Genomic DNA, 24,462 nt, shown 5'->3' with positions numbered 1-24,462 from the left:
TGGAAAATACTTCTAGGGTGATGCTAGGACTTCTCTCCCAAAGGGGTGACCTAGGATCGGTCACCTAACTGAAACTATGAGGAGGGCCACTTGCGGCCATCTCCTCAATGGCACTCATAAGGAGGGTCCTCACTGGAATTTCTCAGCCTTGCTGGGCCATTGCTGTCATTTTCCTAAACAGTCTTGAGTTCTGTTTGGTGCACTGTTCTTTCTGGAAGACGTTTGGGGGCACACAGTCAGCTGTCAAAGTGGGCGAATCTGTGCTTTCGAAGATGGCACCATCCCCCTCCCCAGCTCAGTGGAGCCTGATTATAATTCTGCAATGTGAGACCACGGCAGAGCTGCTCCTCCGCTGGGCTGCCATGCAGTGCCTCCCCAGCCATTAGCATCAGCCCTTTGCTCAGCTTCCCTTGAAGAACGAACTGAGCAAGACCTCCCCTGAGAGAAGGGGGCTCTGACCTGAGCTTTTGCAGAATTCTAATTTGTCACAGGCTCTGCCAACCAGTGACAGCCCTTGTCTGGGCTTAGCCTAATCTACCAGGGGGCTGGATCGGCAGGGGCTGGATACAGAGCAAGGAAAATGGCTTTAAATGAAAGGCATTATCTTCCACTCTGCCTCCTAGAAATGAGTCTTTGGTTGCCAGGCATTTGCATCTGAACTTGGCCCTCTCTCCTGCTCCAGCTCCACATCTTTAATACCCTGTAGTTCCCTAAGTGAAAACCCCAGTTGAAACTCCGGGGGCAGCAGGATTGCCCATGGGAAGTTGTAACAGATCCCTGAGACCATTCTCATCAGGTGACAGCAGGATTTCAGGGAAACACAGGCTTATCCAGCTAGAAGGAAGCTTAGAGATCATGGAGGCTCGGGCCCCCTTATTTTACTGATAAAGGAGCCCTTCAGATTACCCTCAAGATTTCCATCGAGCAACCACAAGGTGATTTGAACCCCTCAGGATCTGAGTGGCCTGCGCTTCAGTCCATGCCCTGTCCTCTTCACCCTGGCCACATTCATCCTCCTCCCTCCTCTCCCTCAGGTTTGCTTCTGCTGCCCTAAGGCACCTCTTCACCAAAGGTCTAAATTCAGCCCATTCATTAAGGGGCACACTGATAACCCGAGGAGGATGAATCACAGCTCAGCTGTAGCCTCAAGCCAACTTGAACCAGGCCCCTGTCAAGGACCTGTGTTTCTCTAGGCCCTTAGACAGAGACAATGGGGAAATGGTCATGAGGGGACTCCCACGTCTCTGGGCTGGATGGAATCTAGATTACTTCTTCCAGGAAGATGCTGCATAAAGTGGACCACCCCATTCTCTGGGGCTGCTACTTCACAGCTTCCGGCAGCTTCCCTGAAAGTGAAAATCCTTCCAGAACAATGCAATCATGATAGTGATGCCACCTGCCAGACAGGCCAGGAAGGCATCAGCAAGCCTCTCATTTCCCCAAATTGCTGAGCCCTTGAACAGGCTGGCTCAGGCCACTTTGTCGATTTTACTGACATCCTTTTGGGATTGTATTATCTTAGCAACTGTACTCCTGAAAAGCTTCTTGGGAACTCAACAAGCAGGATGAAGAATTTGGAAGGCTATGGCTTGGAGTTGCTTAAAAGCAGGCAACCAAGGAATCTGGTGATCTATTGCAAGGGATGCTAATGAGACTATAGTCTAGAATGAGGTGGAGAAGAGCAGCAGCTATAAAGTCCAACAAATCTCACTGTGCCAACTGTATTTGCTCTGATGATTATTGTTGTCATTTTAGGTGAGACCTGTGCCATACCAAATGATGATACCTTGGTTGGAAAAGCTGATGAGAAAGCCAGTGAACACCATTCCCCACAAGCAGGTATAAAAACAAAGCATCCTGTCTTGAAATTCAGAAATTGAATGCCTTCAAGGCATAACTGGCAGGTAAGTGACTTTCTTTTTCCCTTCTTTTGGCAGAGTCCATGATCACTTCCATTGGAAACCCAGTGCAAATACTGAAAGTGACAGAGACATTTGGGACTTGGATAAGAGAGTCTGCTAACAAGAGTGATGACCGGATTTGGGTGACGGAGCATTTTTCAGGTACTTGCATTTGGCCGATGACCCATATCTGTGTGGTAACTGTATTTTTCATCTGTTGCCTACCTCTGGGAGTATTCCACTTGTGTGTGTCTGAAATCCCCGGTAGCTGGCGTAATAAATGTCTCTTTATTTTAGAAAGACCAATGAATGGGCAGAAAACTTTCTTCCTTTGAACATGCTGGTAGAAAGCCTTGAAGTTCAGGTCACAGGGGCATGACGAGGGTAACCCAGATATCGCCTGTTTTAGGACAAGTATCCAGAAGGAAACAAATAGCATTATGACTGCAGGCCTCATAAACCTCCAAACCATAATGGGAAAAAAAATATCAGAGACAAAATCCTTGTACACCATCCATCTTTCTCTAAGGTTGTCCCCCTCCCAGAAGAGTACTTTTGGCCATCTTTCCCAGCCACCTGTTGGACGGAGAACCCGGGGAGAAGGTGAAGTTCCACCTTGCAGTTACACTGTATCTGAGCAGGACCCTAGTTGTACTGTCCCAAAGAGACATGGTCAGGAATTGCTGGTGGTAATAACAGTGGCCTCATTAAAGAAGGGGTCTGGCCATACTCACTGGTTGGAGAAATAGCTGAGAAGAAATCACTTCTTTATGTCATCAAGGCCAGTTATTCAATACGGAAGCTGGTAGTAACTGCCCAGATTACCAGGATTTGGGGACTCAAAAAGAAAGTAGTATTGTTCATTAGTAGTGGCTGCTGCACAGTGCAGGAAGAGGTGGGAGGAGGCAAGAGGTGACCACCCAAGCGCCAACTATCTGCTATTCCTGGTGAAGGCCTATGCTACTCTCATAGAGAGTTTGATAAACAGTATAGAGTGGGGTGGGAGAGGGTGATACATAGTTCTCCCAGGAGGAGCCAGGCCAGTTCGATGCCTACCACATTTGAAAGACATTTCAGAAATCCATATGGAGAATTGAACTTTGAGCTTGGGAATCTTAGACTCTTCACACTGGACAAGGGACCTTAGGGAACATTTCGCTCTCAATTTCCCTCCTTTGAAATTCCTCCCAAGGACTCCCTCCCAAGCTGTGATTGTTGGAGGTAGGTAACAGCCTCTCCCTGGCTTCCCTCCTACAGGCATCATGGTGAAGGAATTCAAGGACCAGCCCTCACTTCTGAATGGCAGTTACACGTTCATCCACCTTCCGTATTATTTCCATGGCTGTGGGCACATTGTTTACAACAACTCTCTCTACTACCACAAAGGGGGATCCAACACCATAGTGAGGTGAGTCGCACCACGGCACCTTCTCACACCTCTCAGGCAGCACCTGTGCTGTGGTGCTTTTGTGAGCAATTAGGGGTAGGGACTGTGTTTTCATCATCTTTGTGTCCCTAGGGCTGACACACTGAGGTCAATCAGGGTTTGTCGACTGAATGAATCACAGGATATGTTAGTGAGCCCCATGGCCCAGCCCCTGCCTGGGGTCTGCATTTGTTGCTGGTCTCGACAGCCCGAGGAAGGTCGGAGCCAGGGAGAAGTAGACCTGGAGTGGTGATGGCCATAGCTTCCCCAGCCTCTGAGAGAGAAGCAGCCCGAACTCATAGCGCCCCCTAGTGGAACGTGCTGCTGCTCCCTGATAAAGTTTTGTTTTGGAAAACTTTGGGTGTGGGGAATTTCATGTCACAGCTGAGATCATTGAAGTCTGGGGAATGAACCCCTAGTCAAACGTCTCTGCCTTCAGATCCGTCTGTCATCCTGATGGATAGTCCTCCCAGGCTGTCCTCTGCTCTCCCATGAGGAAGGGAGGAGGGTCACCTGGGTGGACACTGCCCAAGGCAGCCGCTGAGTCTTCCCCACAAGAGTTGCTGACGTTCTCTCTTTAGGGTTCAAGAAGAGGAAATTAAGCTCTGGCCTTTGGAGGCAGAAGCAGGTCATCTTGGGCAAATCAAGAGAGCAATGAATTGAAAGCCAGGACACCTGGTTTCTGGCTCCAACTCTTCTGCCTCCTCTATGGCCTTGGACAAGCGACAGCACTTCCTGTGTCTCCCTGTCCTCAACTAAAAACAAAAAGATGGACTACAACCTCTGAGTCCTTCTAGCTCTTCCCCCATCTGAAACAGTAAACCCAGTATTATGAATGCCACAGTCCTACTCATTCAAAACAAGAGACAGTGACTTTGAGGGAGGACTGGGTCCCTTCTCTCTCCCTCATCCTTCTCCTACCCTTAGTGAGGTCCAGCTTTAACAACCTTTGGCATTTGAATGCTCAGGTTAGAATGAGGCGAGTTTCCTAATGTAATATGCGATATGATCAGACACATCAGACACTGGCGTCAGCCGTGGCAGGAAGCATCCCCTCCTTTACCTCTCACTCCCGTCTACATGACACCCCCATCATCATCTCTACACCTCCCTGGCCGCCCCATTTGGGCAGTCTTGTGCTAGTAGAAAAAGACAAGTGACCTACCACCTGCTCAGCAGTCCCCGCTGTCAAGACACACTCCCTCCGATGCTTCTCACTGAATCTCGTGGTTCCCTGCTGCCGTGTTATATGGGGCTATTGCCACACGGAGGTGGGGTAGGGGGCAGTTCCGCGGTGGATAACCCCCACAGTGAGAATTGGCCTCTTCAAGGAGGTGTATCTTCTAAGGAAGCTAAGTTTGGATGCAGTGGTTAGGAGGCTGTACTGCTCTATGCCGGGCCACGGGCTGGGACCTGACGGAGAAGCAGAGCTGAATTCGACCCTGTAATTGCTGGGAGAGATGGGTCTCACCAAGGAATGCAGCTGTGAGGTGCCAGGACTAGACAGGGCCAAATGGCAGCACTAAACCCCAGGTATTCAGAGGAAGGAGAACTCCTGTGTACTGAGATGTGCAGGGACCTTCCCAAGCCTCACTCTTCTCTAGTTTCCTCATGGTTTCTTGATAGACTTCAAGTCTGTTATGCTCAAATGCATATCCACAGATGCACACAGTTCATGTTTCTTCTGCTGCTCAATGGCACCCTCTGGTGTTTTCTTTTAGCCTAATGTTCCTGAATTTTCATTCCTGGAGTTACGTACCTTTTGAATTATAATTCACTTTTATGATACAGCCTAGAGTTGGAATCTGTCAAATCATACAGCCTCCAGGAGCTAAGGGGCATGAGATTCCATGCCATAGTTTAATGTATCCAGCCACTTACTTGACAAGAAAATGGTTTTCACAGTCATGACTTTGGAACAGCCCTTCTCACCTGGTGACTTTCTTCTTAACTTAGCAGGCTGTGAAACTCTTTTTTTTAAATTTCAGCAGGGAGTAAAGGAATAACCCCCACACTTAGAGTTAGAAACCCTAAGTTCAACCTCTGGCTCTGCCTCTTACTTGTATTCATGGGCCAGTTTCTTCTCATTTTTTGCTTATAAAATTAGAAGATTGGACTAGATCCTCTTTTACAGCCCCCTTGCAGCTCTAAGAATCTTTGAGGGGGCATTTCAGGAGGTCAACAAACATCTGGGCATTAGTGAAGTGGGGGTCACATGGCTAGTAAGTGGTCACTCAATGCAAATTCATTCTGACTTTAGTGATTATTCTCTTTAACACCACACCACCGTCTCCCTGTTGCCTCTGCTAGCACAACCAGTCATTTTCTCTTACATCCTCACTGCTCACAGCATTGCCCAAGGACCAGCAGAGCAGGCGTTACCTGGGAGCTTGTAAGAAATGCAAAATCCCAGCCCTCACCCCAGACCCACTAACTCAGTTTAATAGAGGAGCCTAATAAACCACCTGTGTCCACAGAAATGGTGATTCATGTCTACTTTTCTTTGTTTGCATATTTCAGATTTGAATTTGGCCAGGAAACATCCCAAACTCTGAAGCTTGAAAATGCCTTGTATTTTGACCGAAAATACCTTTTTGCAAATTCCAAAACTTACTTCAATCTAGCTGTAGATGAAAAGGGCCTTTGGATTATCTATGCATCAAGTGTGGACGGCTCAAGCATTCTTGTAGCACAACTGGATGAGAGGACATTCTCAGTGGTGCAACACATCAATACCACGTACCCCAAATCCAAGGCCGGCAACGCCTTCATTGCCCGAGGAATCCTCTACGTCACAGACACCAAAGATATGAGGGTCACATTTGCCTTTGATTTGTTAGGAGGGAAACAGATCAATGCAAACTTTGATTTAAGAACTTCCCAGTCTGTTCTTGCCATGTTAGCATACAACATGAGAGATCAGCATTTATATTCGTGGGAAGATGGCCATTTAATGCTTTATCCTGTGCAGTTTTTGTCAACTACCTTAAATCACTGATGTGCTGCATTCTGCTCCCTTCAGCAAATTTCAGGGGTTTTCTGGGACCAGTTGAAACTTGTTTTTTTAACGGCAGCCAGCTATTTAGAAAATAACCTCATAAGTGTTTATATGGTCAGTGAGCTCCCCTTAGTGAAACAACAACAGATTGGAAGTTGAAATGGCTGAGATTTGGTGATCTCCCCACGGCTGGCTCTGCAAGTTACCTCTTTCTCCTTGGGCCTTAGTTTCCCCATTGGTAATCTGAATTGGCTAAGATGACCGGGGAGATTTTCTCTACCTGTAGGAAATTTGGTGATTCTTGGCGGCTGCTCTTCTCACAACTTTTATGTATCTGCTTCTGTCGTTTAGCTTTTTTAGCCACATGCTGACCAAATTTCCCTTTGAGTTGGTAAGTGCAGTGGCTTGAGTAGTGAATCCCTCAGTGCTGACTTACATCTGGTTCTTTGAAAAAATGCATTGACTCTTTAAGACATCTAAAGTATCACATTAGCCATAATTTATTGCTTTTCTTTGCATCTGCACTTGCCACCACAGAGTAACCATTACCCTCAGCTGCTGAATGGGCAGTTCTGAGATTAGCAAAAGCCAGGGACAGCTACATGTTCAGGTTTCTTTTTTTTTTTTTAATAAGCTATTTTTTTTTTCTTTTCTTATTTTAAATAGAGAGAGAGTCTTGCTGTGCTTCCCAGGCTGGTCCTGCCTTGGCCTCCCAAAATGCTGGGATTACAGGCATGTGTGCCTGGCCCAGGTTTCTTAATAAAACAGAATCACGATCTTCCAGGTTCCTCCCAATTTCTGATCATGTTGATTTGCAGCTGTGGATCATGAACACTGAATCCTCAGATCACTCTGACTTCTTATGCTTCTCCTGTGGATCCCCTATCAAAGTACTAAACGCTGTGTAAGTAGACATTAATCTGGCTGGAACCATGGGAAGCACTTCGCAGTGTTCAGAAGAGAGGCGCCATTTGTGGCTATTATGTAGAACTGGGCCAGAGCCAGTCCATTGCCTGTTTTTTTAAATAAGGTTTTACTGAGCACAGCCACACTCATTTGTTTATGCAGTACGGCCTGAGACTGCTTTTGCTCTGCAACAGCAGAGTCGAGTCATTGCAACAAAGAGCGTATGGCCCCACAGTGCCTAAAATATTGGCTAGCTACCCCTTTATGGAAAAAGGTTGCTCACTCCTGATAAAGAATATAAAGTGAGCCTGATTCTTGAAACAATCAGAACCAGAGCCTGTTTTGTTTTGTTCTAAACTTAGAAGCCGCATAGGATGTGACTTGCGTTTTGAGTAGAGGGGAAGGGTGATAACGGCGTAAGATGAAGTGGCCCTCCACAAAGGCCGGTTAGGGGACTGTTCTTTCTCTAACATAGTTTTAAAGGATGTGATCTGGTCCCCTTGGATGCCAGGAGAGAATCCAGTTGAACTTGCTCCTAAATGCTCTTAAACATGCATATTTTCTGCCAACTCACTTCCTTAAACATCTTTCACCCAAGCTCTGCGGCCCCTGGAAGGGCCACTGTGAATAGAGAGGAAGCTGGAAAAGTTCCTGGGGCTCTGCAGCCAGGAAGGGGAACCAGGGCAAATCTTATGTAAAGATTTTTCAGCAACTTGTCCCAATTTGTGTGTGTTCTGAAACTTTTTCTCTGGGACTAAATTCATCCTCAGTGGCTCTGAGTTCAATACATTATTAACAGCAGTATTTTAAAACTTAGGGGATGAACTGGGCATGGTGGCACATAACTGTAATCCCAGCTACTCTGGAGGCAGGGATGGGAGGATCACTTGAGGCCAGGATCTCAGGACCAGCCTAGAGAGACCCCATCTCTAAAAAATAAAATATAAGTAAATAAAACTTAGGGGATGTACAGATTTAAATATTCAAATCTCCCTGCTCCCCTGAAAGTCCCCAGGCAGCTGTTAGTGACTTGTTTGTTGTGTTCTCAATATGACGGCTATTTGAAACTTCATCTACTTTTTCATTAGATTGGTTGTGCCATGTCACCTTAGCTTTTAAAAGTACTCTTTTCAGATTCAGGTTCTCTAACAAAGAGTCTCATGTTCAAGATCAACACGTCTTAATAAGTGCTAGTGTCCTTTTAAAGTATTTAAATATATATGTTGCTGTTGCTGAATACAGGAGACGGGGTAGGAATATAGTTTCATAATAATAGTATATACAATACTAATTGTATGTAAGGTAGCAACCAAAAGAGGTTGTTAATTAGCACATATTCCTTTAAATGTTTTAGAAACCTCAGTCTTGATATCTGAGCTCTCTTGGCTCCCTTGCTTGTGAGTAAGGGATCATGCTCACCACTGGAGAAGCTTACACTGGGACTTTTTTTCTTTTTTCTTTTTTTTGCTATGACAGTAAGCTAATGTGAGGACAACTGAGTTTGATCAGTGTTTAATGGCAGTGGGTAATCTTATCTGATTGTCTTTAAAAGTGAAAAGCATTAAGATTTTATTCTTTCTTGTAAACATTACTTGATTTTTTAAAAAAGTTTTGGGCTCACTGCTAAAATAGAGTGTACAACCGAATGTTTTTAAGTCAAGTTACTGTTTTAGGAGTTTACCCTCTCATTTATAGCCAAAGTTGCTCTAAAGCACTTTCCAAATATCTGCACTTCTGATGTCAGAATCAAACCAGATAATTCTCTCATTCTTCTTTAATCTAAAGTAGATAGCTGCCCACTGGAAAGTAAACAAAGCCATCCCTCCCAACCTCAAAGCTAGGCCACACTCTATTTCAAAGCATTTTCTTTCAGCTGATAGGGTGTCCTCCTGAAGCCAAGCAGGTGGTTCTGGTCTCAAAGGATCGTTAGGCACAGGTGCTATGACAGAAAAAGTTCTGGGATGGAAGTTTTAAGATGAGGAGTTCTGATCTTAGGCATCTTAACGGTCACAAGGCGAAAAGTCAAATGAAACAGTACAATTCTTGATGAGTGAGGTGTCATCTTCCAATCACACAGAGGACATTTTGGCTATGATCATCTGATGGCAAGTGAAGCAGAAATGAGTGATAGGGCTTTTCGTTTTCATCCAGATGCTGTGGCCTTGTGTTTCACAGCATTAAGAGCCATAATTTCCAACCTGCACAGATCCTGAACAGCAAATGAATAATGATGAATGTCTTTTTGGTTGTAATTTAACAAGTCAAATAAAATAATCATTGCTGAGCACAATCACATGTTGAAACAAGTGTGCTGTTATTTTTACCTCTTGTTAATTTATATGTAACATTTAAAAGAAAAAATCCAAAACAATATTGTGGTAGAATTATATTAGTTGCTCCTCTGTGGAAACTCAATTTGCTAGCTCCTTCTGAATACGGTACTGAAAAATTGTTGATATGGACTGTCTTTTCTCTATAAGAAAACATGAGCAATGGAAATCTAGTACTAGAACTGGGTTATACGTAGACATAAATGCAATCAAGATTTGCCAATTCATCAGCATGGGCAAGGCAATTGAGGACATAATATTTGAGGCTAAAAATTGAAAGAACAAAAATTTAAAACTGGATTTATGTGAATTTGGGCAAGTCTCTTAATCCCTCAGAGCCTCTTTCATCTATAAAATATGTCTAAAAAAAGTAATAGTATTTACTTCCCTTGGTTTTTCTATGTGAAATGCTCTGATAATTATACAGTTCTTGGCAAATTATAATTGTTACTTTTATTGTTCCTCCCTGCAGGGAACCAGAGTGACCCTGTTGTTCTTTTTTCTTTTTTTATACTTTAAGTTCTAGGGTACATGTGCACAATGTGCAGGTTTGTTACATATGTATACATGTGCCATGTTGGTGTGCTGCACCCATCAACTCGTCATCTACATTAGGTATATCTCCTAATGCTATCCCTCCCCCTCACCCCGACTCCACAACAGGCCCTGGTGTGTGGTGTTCCCCACCCTGTGTCCAAGTGTTCTCATTGTTCAATTCCCACCTATGAGTGAGAACATGCAGTATTTGATTTTCTGTCCTTGTGATAGTTTGCTCAGAATGATGGTTTCCAGCTTCATCCATGTCCCTACAAAGGACATGAACTCATCCTTTTTTATGGCTGCATAGTATTCCATGGTGTATATGTGCCACATTTTCTTAATCCAGTCTATCACTGATGGACATTTAGGTTGGTTCCAAGTCTTTGCTATTGTGAATAGTGGCCACAATAAACATATGTGTGCTTATGCACATGGTGTCCCTAACCATTTCTACAGCCCTAGATAAGGCCATAAGTACAACAGGGGCTGCTATAAAGACCCTGTTGTTCTTATGGCCTTATCTAGGGCTGCAGAAATGGTTAGGGACACCATGTGAATAGTTTCCATGGGCTGAGACCAAGGACCTGGTAGATCAGGTAACACTGTCACAACGCCAAAATATGATCCCTTAGTTATACAACAAATTTACATAAAACTCCCCAAATAATGAAAAAAATGGTTCAAGCACCTGTTACCTTGACCTATAGAGCTTCTTTCTAACCTTCCCTAGAAGTGCCTGTTACTGGACTTTTGTAATTGAAATATTACAAAGTGAAAAAGAAAAGTCCAAGGAGAAAATAATAGTCTCACCCCTTTAAGTGGACCATTCAGACCGTGCATGTGATTTTAAGATCTCTAACCTTCTATCTATTCACTGTAAAGATTTTAAATAAGGATGAAATTGGTCTTTCAGTCCCACTGCTCTTTCCTCCAAACACTCTGCTATGATGGAGCTCAACAACTGAGTTAAGCTTTAATAAAGAAGTGGTTTAAACTACTTCTAAAATCAGATTCTTGTGTCTAGCAACATGGCATTGTCAATGTCCCAAGCTGCTTGCCCAGAGGCCACATCCGCAATTGCAGGATGATAAAAGGTCAACACCGATGGGACCCCTACAGAACACTCGACCCCACTCTCATTTGAAAGTCTAGGAAAGTGAGACCAGAGGAGATTCATGACTAATTCACGCCACGTGCAGCTTCGGTGCCAGAGTCAAGAGGAAACACTGTTCCTGACTTTATGCTTTCCACCTCATCCCACCGCTTCCAAAGATGGGATTTGGTTCTTACAAGTGGAAAGTGGAAAAATTAACTTTGAATGCTTTTTAGGGCGCTCCTTTTTAAAAAGCTATGTCTAGAGAAATATGCCAAACCCAGCCTCATCTCGCAGAGAAGTTCCATCACTCGGTAATGCCCAGCCTCACCTTCTGGAGCAGATACACACGCCCAAGTCCAGCACTACTTGTTAATCTCAAGATCACCACCACTGGACAGCCCTTCCTGGCCCAGTGCTTTAGAAACATCAAAGTAGCTGCCACGTGGTGCTCATCATCTCTATGCCATGGTGTCTTCTGGGCAATCTGCACACATGATTTCACTCAATCGTGCCCAAGTGGAAAAATCCTTAGATATCACCCCTTCCCTCTACGTGATGTTTAAATCCTCTCTACAAATGCAGTGAACACTGTAATGCACTCACAACTTGGATTCTACTTCAGAAAAGACATTCCGCTTTTGGTGCTGGAAGTGCTGTCAGCATATAGCCTTCAGCTGTCAGCCCCTACAGAAATGGTCAGAGCTGCAGAGAGCCGCTTTGCCCAAGGACGCGCCTCATCATCCAATGACTGATCAGTGTGAGAGTGTAAAGGCCTAGACATCTCAGCCCACCTTGGAATTACTCTAAAGAGCAATTCTAGTGCCAGAGTACCCCATGGTTCAGCCAAGTCTGTCACCGTGCCTGTACTGCAGATTGACTTTCTCTGTCCTTCCTGCTTCTGGCACCTACTCTCCACAGGTGTTGATCCTAAGGGCTCTTCTTAATAACATCATGCTGACTAAACTCCATCTCGGAGTTTGCATCCCAGGGAACCCAACCTGTTGTAGAATTGCCACATAAAATACAGGATGCTAAGCTACATTTTAATTTCAAATAGAAAGAAAAATTACAGTAAAAATATGTCCCAGATATTGCATGAAATATACTAAAAAATGTATTCGTTTATTTAAAGTTCAAATTTAACTGGGAGCCTTGCATTTATATTTACTGAATCTGGCAATCCTAACCAGGTGTGATCCCAGAAAGACGCCACTGATATGGGGCTTTGGTGCTGGATCACTCACCATCCTTCCTTCAGTGAGGACCCCAGGTTGGTAATAGATAAAGCACAAATAGCAACTGGGACAAGGAATTGGTCTAATAGCTCAAACTTTCATTGGTGATCAACTGGCATGGTATAGTGGTAGAAAGGAAGGCATTAGCTGATGTGATGTGTCAGATGTTTGAGATTTGGGAGAAATAGGGACTGAAAGGATAGAATCAGGTGGCTACTGCTAAGCTTGATTGGCCCACTGAAAACAGATAAAAAGCTGAGCATGACTAATCACCAACGGAAAGCTGAGTGAGAAAGCTAAGGGCCTCCTAACCCGCTCCTTACACCTCCAGCTTACAAAGAAGCTCTTGTCTACTGCAGAAGGGGAGAAAAATCTTAGGATCGGACCCTGGACTTGAAGATCAGAGCTGCCAACCTCCAAAGAAGGTTAAACTCCCAACAAAAGAAGACCTGCTATGCCAAGGTTAGAACATGAACAGGGACAGACTGGGGCTCTGACTTATGGGATAAGATGTCTGTGTTGGCGACTTCCAAGTTGCAGTTCGTGTAGACTTTGTGGGCATTTGGAAGTAAAAGGGAAATTCAAAGACGGGTTAAATCAAGTTTGTTGGCAAACTTTTTCTGTAGAAGACCTGATAACAAATATTTTAAGCTTTGGGGGCCACACGGTCACTGTTGGAACTACTCACCTCTGCCGTTGTAGTTGAAAACTGTAACATGTAAATAAATTAGCATGGTTCTATTACAACTTTATGGACACTGAAATTTGAATTTTATATAATTTTTACATCTCACAAAATGCTTTTCATTTGACTTTTTCTTTTGTTCTCAAACTTTTGACAAGCACCTTTGACTTTTAAAAAAGATTTACACAGTAAAAACTATTTTTAGTTTGCAGACCATACAAAAACAGGTAGTGGGCCAGATCTAACCTGAAGGTCATAATCTGCCAACCCCTGGGATAATCATGCTACCTCAAATTGTACTTTCCGTTAAGAAATCTACCACCTTGTTATTGCTTTATCTGTTCTTTGTTCCCTTTTTTCTTTTTCTGGTGACTTTTGAATTGACTGAATGTGTTCTAAAATTTCACTTTATTTCCTTTCTTGGCTTTTTAGTTATAATTTGTGTAATTGTTATTTCTGTGTTTTACTTTAGGGTTTATAATGTGTATGTTTTTTCAGAGCCTTTTTAAAAACTAATTTTTTGGAAGGAGGTGGAGCAAGACGGTGAAAGAAGCCTCCAGCAATCATCCCCCCCACAGGAACATCAAATCTAACTACTATCTACACAAAAAAGCACCTTAGGAAGCCTAAAAATCAGGTGAGCAATCACAGTACCTGGTTTTAAGTTACCACTGAAAGAGGCACTAGAGAAGGTCTGAAAGACAGTCTTGCATTGCCAATGCCACAGTGACCCCATGACACAGAGAGAATCTGTCCTTGGGGGAGGGAGAGGACAGTAATTGTGGGACTTTGCGTTTGAACTCAGTGCTGCCCTGTCACAGTGGAAAGCAACACCAGGCAGAAATCAACTGACCCCATAGAGAGAACATTTAGATGAGCCCTAGCCAGAGGGGAGTCATGCCTTCCGGCGGCCAGAAATTGAGCTCCGCAAGTCTCGCTGCTGCAGGCTAAGGTGACTTGGATTCCAACTAACCTTGAGAAGCAAGTCTAGGCCACAAGGACTACAACTCCTAGGTGAGTTCTAGTGCTGTGCGATGCTGCACTTGGAGCCTGTGGACTTGGGGGGCACACCATCTGGTGAGATACCAGCCGGGGCAGCCAAGGGGGTGCCTGGACCACCTCTCCCCCAGGCTCAGGCCACACAGCTCACAGCTCAGAAAGAGACTTTCCTTCCAGTCGAGGTGAGGAGAGGGACGAGTAGAGAGGTCTTTATCTTGCAAGTTGAAAACCAGTTCAGCCACAGTAGACTAGGGCACTGGGCAGTGTCCTAAGCCACCCAGTCTAGAGCCTAGTTCCCAGGCAACATTTCTGCACATACTCTGGGTCAGAAAGGAACCCACTGTCTTAAAGGGAAGGACCCAGTCTTGGCAGAATTCATCACTTGCTGAGTAAAGGGGCCTTTGGGCCCTGAATAATCAGCAGTGGTCGCCAGGTAGTACATGTTGTGGGCCTTGGGTGAAACTCTGAGACTTACTGGCTTTAGGTGAGACCCAGCACATTCCCAGCTGTGGTGGCTGTGGGGAAAGGCTTCTTGTTTAAAAAAAAAGCAGAGGGAAGAACAAAGAGGACTTCATCTTGCAGCTTAGGTAACAGGTGGGTCATAGTGGGGTAGAGCACCAAGTGGGTGCCAAGTGGGTTTGGGGTCCCTGATTCCAGGCCTTCACTAGCCGATGGTATTTCTGGACCTGTCCTGGGCCAGAGGGGAGCCCACTGCTCTGAAGGCTCAGTCTCAGGTCTGGCAGAATTTACCACAAGCTGACTGAAGAGCCCTTGGGCCTTGAGTGGACATTGGCAGTAGCCTGGCAGTACTCCCCATTGGCCTGTGGCAATGGTGGCCATGGGAAGAGACTCTTCTTGTGGAAAAGGGAGAGAAGAGTGAGAAGGCTTGTCTTTTGGCTTGAGTGCCATCTCAGCCACAGTAGAATAGAGCACCAGGTAGATTCCTAAAGTATCTGACTTCAGGCCCTGGCTGCCAGACAGTACCTCTGGACCTATCCAGGGATGGAGGGAACTCACTGCCCTAAAGCAAAGAAGACAAGCCTGGCTGGCATTGCCACCTGCTGATTGTAGAGCTTTGAGCAAACATAAGTGGTAACCACATAGTCATTACAGTGGGCCTTGGATGAAACTCAGTGCTGTGCTGGCTTCAGGGCTCACCCAGTGCAGTCCCAGTGGTGGTGGCCATAAGGGTGCTTATGTCACTCCCTCCCCCAGCACCAGGCAGCACAGCATAGAGATAGTGACTCCATTTGTTTGGAAGAAAGTAAAGGAAGAGAACAAGATTCTCTGCCTTTAATACAGATAATTCTTCTGGATCTCATCCAGGTCCACCAAGGTAGTATCTTTGATTCTGCACAAGCCACAGTATTGTTGGGCATGGAGTAGCTCCTAATGCAGACACAGCTGCAGTGACCAAAGACATAAATCACAACACCTAAGTCCCTGTGAATACCTGGAAAGCCTCCCCAAGAAGGACAGGTACGAAGAAACAACAGCCATAATAAATACCTGTATTAGTCTCTTCTCACACTGCTAATAAAGACATATCCAAGACTGGGTAATTCTTAAAGGAAAGAGGTTTAATGGACTCACAGTTCCACATGGCTGCAGAGGCCTCACAATCATGGCAGAAGACAAAGGAGACATGGCACATCTTACATGGCGGCAAGCATAAGAGGTGTGCAGGGGAACTCTCCCTTTAAAACCATCAGATCTCATGAGACTTACTCACTGTCATGAGAACAGCATGGGAAAGACCCACCCCTATGATTCAATTACCTCCTACTAGGTCCTCCCATGACATGTGGGAATCATGGGAGCTATAATTCAAGATGAGATTTGGGTAAGGACACAGCCAAACCATATCATTCCACCCCCGGCCCCTCCCAAATCTCATGTCCTTACATTTCAAAACTGTTCCAAGTCCCCCAAAGTCTTAATTCAGCATTAACTCAAAAGTCCACAGTCCAAAGTCTCATCTGAGACAAGGCAAGTCCCTTCTGCCTATGAACCTATAAAATCAAAAGCAAGTTAGTTACTTCCTAGATACAATGGGGGTACAGGGATTGGGTAAATACACCCATTCCAAAAGGGAGAAATTGGCCAAAGCAAAGTGCCTACAGGCCCTATGCAAGTCTAAAATCCAGCAGGGCAGTCAAATCCTAAAGCTCCAAAATGATCTCCTTTGAATCCGTGTCTCACATCCAGGTCACACTGATACAAGAGGTGGGCTCCCATGGCCTAAGGCAGCTCCAGCTCTGTGGCTTTTGTGAACCCCCAAAATTTGAGATAGGTCGCAGTTATTTTAGAAATTTTATTTTGCCAAAGTCAAGGACATGCACCCATGACACTTTCAGGAGCTCCAGATGATATGTGACCAAGGTGGTCAGAGCATAGCTTGATTTTACACATTTTAGGAAGACATGAGACACAACCAACATATGTAAGATAAACATTGGTTTGGTCGAGAAAGGCAGGACAACTCGAAGCAAAAGCAAGACAACTGGAAGCAAGGAGGGGGCCTCCAGGTCACAGGTAGATAAGAGACAAAAGGTTGCATTCTTTTGTTTCTGATTAGCCTCTCCAAAGGAGGCAAACAGATATGCATCTGTCTCAGTGAGCAGAGGGGTGACTGAATAGAACGGAGGGCAGGTTTGCCCTAAGCAGTTCCAGCTTGACTTTTCCCTTTAGCTTAATGATTTCGGGGCCCCAGTGCATTTTCTATTCACATTTTCTCCCTTTTTTAAAATCATTTTTTTTTTTTTTAGTTTTCTAGTTTTTTTTTTTTTAATTATTATACTTTAGGATTTAGGGTACATGTGCACAATGTGCAGGTTTGTTACATATGTATCCATGTGCCATGTTGGTTTGCTGTACCCATTAACTTGTCATTTAGCATTAGGTATATCTCCTAATGCTGTCCCTCCCCCCTCCCCACAACAGTCCCTGGAGTGTGATGTTCCCCTTCCTGTGTCCATGAGTTCTCATTGTTCTATTCCCACCTATGAGTGAGAACATGCGGTGTTTGATTTTTTGTCCTTGCAATAGTTTACTGAGAATGATGTTTTCCAGTTTCATCCATGTCCCTACAAAGGACATGAACTCATCATTTTTTATGGCTGCATAGTATTCCCTGGTGTATATGTGCCACATTTTCTTTTCTTTTTTTTTGAGTAGAATTTATTTCTTTTTTTAATTTAATTTAATTTAATTTTATTATTATACTTTAGGTTTTAGGGTACATGTGTATAATGTGCAGGTTTGTTACATATGTATCTATGTGCCATGTTGGTTTGCTGCACCCATTAACTCATCATTTAGCATTAGGTATATCTCCTGATGCTGTCCCTCCCCCCTCCCCCCAACCCACAACAGTCCCTGGAGTGTGATGTTCCCCTTCCTGTGTCCATGAGTTCTCATTGTTCAATTCCCACCTATGAGTGAGAACATGCGGTGTTTGGTTTTTTGTCCTTGTGATAGTTTACTGAGAATGATGTTTTCCAGTTTCATCCATGTCCCTACAAAGGACATGAGCTCATCATCTTTTATGGCTGCATAGTATTCCATGGTGTATATGTGCCACATTTTCTTAATCCAGTCTATCGTTCCTGGACATTTGGGTTGGTTCCAACTCTTTGCTATTGTGAATAGTGCCGCAATAAACATACGCATGCATGTGTCTTTATAGCAGCATGATTTATAGTCCTTTGGGTATATACCCAGTAATGGGATGGCTGGGTCAAATGGTATTTCTAGTTCTAGATCCCTGAGGAATCGCCACACTGACTTCCACAATGGTTGAACTAGTTTACAGTCCCATCAACAGTGTAAAAGTGTTCCTATTTCTCCACATCCTCTCCAGCACCTGTTGTTTCCTGACTTTTTAATGATGGCCATTCTAACTGGTGTGAGATGGTATCTCATTGTGGTTTTGATTTGCATTTCTCTGATGGCCAGTGATGATGAGCATTTTTTCATGTGTTTTTTGGCTGCATAAATGTCTTCTTTTGAGAAGTGTCTGTTCATGTCCGTCACCCACTTTTTGATGGGGTTGTTTGTTTTTTTCTTGTAAATTTGTTTGAGTTCAATGTAGATTCTGGATATTAGCCCTTTGTCAGATGAGTAGGCTGCAAAAGTTTTCTCCCATTCTGTAGGTTGCCTGTTCACTCTGATGGTAGTTTCTTTTGCTGTGCAGAATCTCTTTAGTTTAATTAGATCCCATTTGTCAATTTTGGCTTTTGTTGCCATTGCTTTTGGTGTTTTAGACATGAAGTCCTTGCCCACGCCTATGTCCTGAATGGTATTGCCTAGGTTTTCTTCTAGGGTTTTTATGGTTTTAGGTCTAACATATAAGTCTTTAATCCATCTTGAATTAATTTTTGTATAAGGTGTAAGGAAGGGATCCAGTTTCAGCTTTCTACATATGGCTAGCCAGTTTTCCCAGCACCATTTATTAAATAGGGAATCCTTTCCCCATTTCTTGTTTTTGTCAGGTTTGTCAAAGATCAGATAGTTGTAGATATGAGGCATTATTTCTGAGGGCTCTGTTCTGTTCCATTGATCTATGTCTCTGTTGTGGTACCAGTACCATGCTGTTTTGGTTACTGTAGCCTTGTAGTATAGTTTGAAGTCAGGTAGCATGATGCCTCCAGCTTTGTTCTTTTGGCTTAGGATTGACTTGGCGATGCGGGCTCTTTTTTGGTTCCATATGAACTTTAAAGTAGTTTTTTCCAATTCTGTGAAGAAAGTCATTGGTAGCTTGATGGGGATGGCATTGAATCTATAAATTACCTTGGTCAGTATGGCCGTTTTCACGATATTGATTCTTCCAACCCATGAGCATGGAATGTTCTTCCATTTGTTTGTATCCTCTTTTATTTCATTGAGTAGTGGTTTGTAGTTCTCCTTGAAGAGATCCTTCACATCCTTTGTAAGTTGGATTCCTGGGCATTTTATTCTCTTTGAAGCAATTGTGAATGGGAGTTCACTCATGATTTGGCTCTCTGTTTGTCTGTGATTGGTGTACAAGAATGCTTGTGATTTTTGTACATTGATTTTGTATCCTGAGACTTTGCTGAAGTTGCTAATCAGCTTAAGGAGATTTTGGGCTGAGACAATGGGGTTTTCTAGATATACAATCATGTCATCTGCAAACAGGGACAATTTCACTTCCTCTTTTCCTATTTGAATACCCTTTATTTCCATCCCCTGCCTAATTGCCCTGGCCAGAACTTCCAGTACTATGTTGAATAGGAGTGGTGAGAGAGGGAATCCCTGTCTTGTGCCAGTTTTCAAAGGCAATGCTTCCAGTTTTTGCCCATTCAGTATGATATTGGCTGTGGGCTTGTCATAGATAGCTCTTATTATTTTGAGATACGTCCCATCAATACCTAGTTTATTGAGAGCTTTTAGCATGAAGGGTTGTTGAATTTTGTCGAAGGCCTTTTTGCATCTATTGAGATAATCCTGTGGTTTTTGTCTTTGGTTCTGTTTATATGCTGGATTACATTTATTGATTTGCGTATGTTGAACCAGGCTTGCATCCCAGGAATGAAGCCCACTTGATCATGGTGTATGAGCTTTTTGATGTGCTGCTGGATTCGGTTTGCCGGTATTTTATTGAGGATTTTTGCATCAATGTTCATCAAGGATATTGGTCTGAAATTCTCTTTTTTGGTTATGTCTCTGCCAGGCTTTGGTATCAGGACTATGCTGGCCTCATAAAATGTGTTAGGGAGGATTCCCTCTTTTTCTATCAATTGGAATAGTTTCAGAAGGAATGGTACCAGTTCCTCCTTGTACCTCTGGTAGAATTCGGCTGTGAATCCATCAGGTCCTGGACTCTTTTTGGTTGGTAAGCTATTGATTATTGCCACAATTTCAGAGCCTGTTATTGGTCTATTCAGAGATTCAACTTCTTCCTGGTTTAGTCTTGGGAGGGTGTATTTGTCGAGGAATTTATCTATTTCTGCTAGATTTTCTAGTTTATTTGCGTAGAGGTGTTCTTAGTATTCTCTGATGGTAGATTGTATTTCTGTGGGATTGGTGGTGATATCCCCTGTATCATTTTTTATTGCATCTATTTGATTCTTCTCTCTTTTCTTATTTATTAGTCTTGCTAGGGGTCTATCAATTTTGTTGATCTTTTCAAAAAACCAGATCCTGGATTCATTAATTTTTTGAAGGGTTTTTTGTGTCTCTATTTCCTTCAGTTCTGCTCTGATTTTAGTTATTTCTTGCCTTCTGTTAGCTTTTGAATGTGTTTGCTCTTGCTTTTCTAGTTCTTTTAATTGTGATGTTAGTGTGTCAATTTTGGATCTTTCCTGCTTTCTCTTGTGGGCATTTAGTGCTATAAATTTCCCTCTACACACTGCTTTGAATGTGTCCCAGAGATTCTGGTATGTTGTGTCTTTGTTCTCATTGGTTTCAAAGAACATCTTTATTTCTGCCTTCATTTCATTATGTACCCAGTAGTCATTCAGGACCAGGTTGTTCAGTTTCCATGTAGTTGAGTGGTTTTGAGTGAGTTTCTTAATCCTGAGTTCTAGTTTGATTGCACTGTGGTCTGAGAGACAGTTTGTTATAACTTCTGTTCTTTTACATTTGCTGAGGAGTGCTTTACTTCCAACTATGTGGTTCAAAGTTTTTAACTTCTTTGCTATTGTTTTGAATTTCCTCCCGTAGCTCGGAGTAGTTTGATAGTCTGAAGCCTTCTTCTCTCAACTCGTCAAAGTCCTCCTCCGTCCAGCTTTGTTCCGTTGCTGGTGAGGAACTGTGTTCCTTTGGAGAAGGAGAGGTGCTCTGCTTTTTAGAGTTTCCAGTTTTTCTGCTCTGTTTTTTCCCCATCTTTGTGGTTTTATCTACTTTTGGTCTTTGATGATGGTGATGTACAGATGGGTTTTTGGTGTGGATATCCTTTCTGTTTGTTAGTTTTCCTTCTATCAGACAGGACCCTCAGCTGCAGGTCTGTTGGAGTTTACTAGAGGTCCACTCCAGACCCTGTTTGGCTGGGTGTCAGCAGCGGTGGCTGCAGAACAGTGGATTTTCGTGAGACCACAAATTCAGCTGTCTGATAGTTCCTCTGGAAGTTTTGTCTCAGAGGAGTACCCGGCTGAGTGAGGTGTCAGTCTGTCCCTACTGGGGGGTGCCTCCCAGTTAGGCTGCTTGGGGGTGAGGGACCCACTTTAGGAGGCAGTCTGTCTGTTCTCAGATCTCCAGCTGCGTGCTGGGAGAACTACTACTCTCCTCGAAGCTGTCAGTCAGACAGGGACATTTAAGTCTACAGAGGTTCCTGCTGAATTTTTGTTTGTCTGTGCCCTGCCCCCAGAGGTGGAGCCTACAGAGGCAGGCAGGCCTCCTTGAGCTGTGGTGGGCTCCACCCAGTTCGAGCTTCCTGGCTGCTTTGTTTACCTAAGCAAGCCTGGGCAATGGCGGGCGCCCCTCCCCCAGCCTGGCTGCCGCCTTGCAGTTTGATCTCAGACTGCTGTGCTAGCAATCAGTGAGACTCCGTGGGTATAGGACCCTCCGAGCCAGGTGTGGGACACAATCTCCTGGTGTGCTGTTTTCCAGGCCCATTGGAAAAGCGCAGTATTAGGGTGGGACTGACCCAATTTTCCAGTGCTGTCTGTTACCCCTTTCTTTGACTAGGAAAGGGAACTCCCAGACCCCTTGCTCTTCCTGAGTGAGGCAATGCCTCGCCCTGCTTCAGCTCGCACACAGTGCACTACACCAACTGTCCTTGCACCCACTGTTTGGCACTCCCTAGTGAGATGCACGCAGTACCTCAAATGGAAATGCAGAAATCACCCGTCTTCTGTGTCGCTCACGCTGGGAGCTGTAGACCGGAGCTGTTCCTATTTGGCCATCTTCTTTTTTCCTCTTTTTAAAATCTTTTGGAGAAAGTATTTTAGAATAAAATGAGTCTGTCTCTGGTCTAAGATTTCATCTGATCTCTCATGGCTAGGATGGTGTATTCCTAGATGAGTAAGTCTCCAGTTATTAGGAAAGCTCATTTTTAGCAGGTTGTGAAGTCTCGTGTCCTGTGAAGAGAAAATGGGGGGAGAAAGGAAGAAAAACAACAAAAGAACAATCCTGAAAAATCAATATAGGCCACATTACTCTCAAGTCCATACATCAGTAGGCAGATATGAAAGTGGCTTATGTATGTAAATAGATTGCTGTTATTTTCTTCTGAAGTTTGTCTGGCTTCAGTTCACAGGGCTTTAAGAAAGCACAACTTAATTTTTAGTGACTCTAAATTAGGAAAAATTGGGAAAAAAGAAGGAAAAATAATTGAAAACATTATTTTGAAGACTTGTAGCCCACAAAAAATAGGATTTGGTTCCAACTGTAGAAAATAATAAAAATCAAAAACAATTAGGCAAGACCAGATTCTAACAACAGGTGTACTATAGTTTTTGAAACATAATTTTTCCTCCCTTCAGTTTCGCAGTTTTACTAAAGACAAATGGTGGTAGTATTTATTTGCTTTATTATACTTGACCTGATTATTTGTATACAGTACAGCAAGAATAATTATTTTTTACATAGGCTTTTAAATTGGCTTTGATGGAAACTTGTTCCATGGTAAGAATCTCAGATAGGCCTTTTTTTAAAGCCCAGCGCAGCCATAGATTTGTACCATGAAGTACTTATGAGTTGGGTGAACTCCTCTCCTCTTGAAGTTTCATGATAAACTTGGAGCCCCTGGGCCTGTCAAATAGTGACATTTTTTACTTACAACAGGTCAGGAACCCTGTACAGGGACTGTGTAGATAAAGGTATGAGGCCAGTTTTTCCAAGGGGCCTTCATTGGCCCTGTAAGTCAAGTTTGATTCCTTAAAGGAAAGCACACCATTCCAGTCATAGCCTTGGTAAAATAACCACTTTCTCCAGCTGTGTCCTGTTACAAATGAAAACCGATTCTTATTGCACTTATGCGAATAATGGTATTGTCTTAAGAATACTCACACATAGTTTTCAAATTCTGTAGAAATCAGGTAGAGAGAAACAAATATTCTCCAAATTTTGTTTACAGGAGTATACTTTAATTATTAAAAGCTGTAAATAGCTTAGAAGAAAAGTTTTCTTGACTCAGAAAAACAAGGGATCAACAATGTTTTAAGCAAAAAGTTAAAAAGATTACTACTTTTAGACTGGTATTAGTTTAGTTCGTGCAGTTAATTCCTGTTCTGCTTGATATTCATGAACATTTCAGCTCTCCATGAGTCCTGAAAGTTTTTGTCTCTATTCTGATGTCACAATCTCCAAAGTTATCAGAAACCTGCATTTGAGAGTACCTGTTAGAATTTTATAGCTGATTATAAAACCACCTCCCAAAGAGGACTAAAACAAGAAGACAGTTGTCCATGGATGACAAAAAGTTTTAGGGCAGCCATGGTCAAACATACAATTGACAAGAAAATTTGTTACCTCTATGGCACACAATAATTTAACATAATTATTACTGATAATGTATACTATATCAGAATTATAGGAGTTTCCCATAATTTTGGAACACATACCAATAACATAACTATATAAATACAGCTCAAAGAAAACCAAACACCATTTCATTTTTGACAATGTTTCCTGTATAATTTTTATACCAAATAAGCCAAACTATGTCATATTATGACTTTATGGAACCAAATATCTTAAAGGATTAATTAGGCCAGAAAAAGACATAATTTATAATTTGATCTTGGAAAGTTTTCAGCTATCAAAGTTTTAAAACTCTTGTTATCACAAAATAGGATCATTCATTTAACCAAAGTAATAACTCAAGGATTTTTTTTTAAAGGCAAAAACTTTCATTTTTTCAGAGGAGACTTAATTTTCCAAACAATAAGCCCTAATAAAAACAGCATGCAGCCAATTAAATTTGTTTTTCAAAATTTTATAAACTGCCTATAAAATTTTAATCTTGACCATAAGAAACAACTTCCATAAGCCTTTTATAACCTTTATATCTTTTATTAAGTAGTTGGTTAATGCTTCAAGAAAAGCTTGTTAATCTGACACAGGGGCCCATATGCTGGTCTTGCATCAGTGTGCCTTTGACGTTAATGATTGCTTTATAGAGAAACTGAAGTTATCTTTCAAAATTGGCCCTTACAATCTTCTGTGCCCACTTCTTCCATGATAGCCCCTGGGCCTTGTGTCGAATAGCTTTAATTTCTGGCCCTGTGTCTTAGGAATGCTGTTTGTTTTGATTGACATCACCATAGGAATGCAGTTTGTTTTGATTGACATCTTCTATGGGGCCTGAAGGTAAGGATTTGATTGCTGTCAGTGTTTAAGATTTGGCAGGACTTGATGTCCTTTTTAGACCCAGGGGTCAAAGC

General features: G+C 43.1%; 1 protein-coding gene and 1 long non-coding RNA gene across 3 annotated transcripts in view; both read left to right on the top strand.

Moving 5' to 3' along the window:
• The window catches only part of GLDN (gliomedin), a 66,533-nt gene extending 57,009 nt beyond the window's left edge, over positions 1 to 9,524 (top strand). The window contains exons 7-10 of the mRNA XM_055279138.2: positions 1,756 to 1,839; positions 1,938 to 2,063; positions 3,159 to 3,309; positions 5,848 to 9,524. Of these exons, the coding sequence (XP_055135113.2) occupies positions 1,756 to 1,839; positions 1,938 to 2,063; positions 3,159 to 3,309; positions 5,848 to 6,325 (839 nt within the window). The 3' untranslated portion in view covers positions 6,326 to 9,524. The remainder of the gene's footprint in view (positions 1 to 1,755; positions 1,840 to 1,937; positions 2,064 to 3,158; positions 3,310 to 5,847) is intronic.
• Positions 9,525 to 12,360: 2,836 nt separating this feature from the next.
• Positions 12,361 to 24,462, top strand: part of LOC134736665 (uncharacterized) — a 48,093-nt gene continuing 35,991 nt past the window's right edge. The window contains exons 1-3 of one of the 2 annotated variants that reach the window (XR_010120821.1): positions 12,361 to 12,894; positions 13,616 to 13,754; positions 13,923 to 14,131. This is a non-coding gene — a long non-coding RNA (uncharacterized lncRNA). The remainder of the gene's footprint in view (positions 12,895 to 13,615; positions 13,755 to 13,922; positions 14,132 to 24,462) is intronic. The other variant, XR_010120822.1, reaches the window with a different exon arrangement.

This window comes from Symphalangus syndactylus, chromosome 5 (assembly GCF_028878055.3).
Source record: "Symphalangus syndactylus isolate Jambi chromosome 5, NHGRI_mSymSyn1-v2.1_pri, whole genome shotgun sequence".
In the NCBI taxonomy this organism is placed as follows: Eukaryota; Metazoa; Chordata; class Mammalia; order Primates; family Hylobatidae; genus Symphalangus; species Symphalangus syndactylus.
The sequence above is the reverse complement of the archived record's forward strand: the minus strand, read 5'-3'. Positions and strand labels throughout refer to the sequence as shown.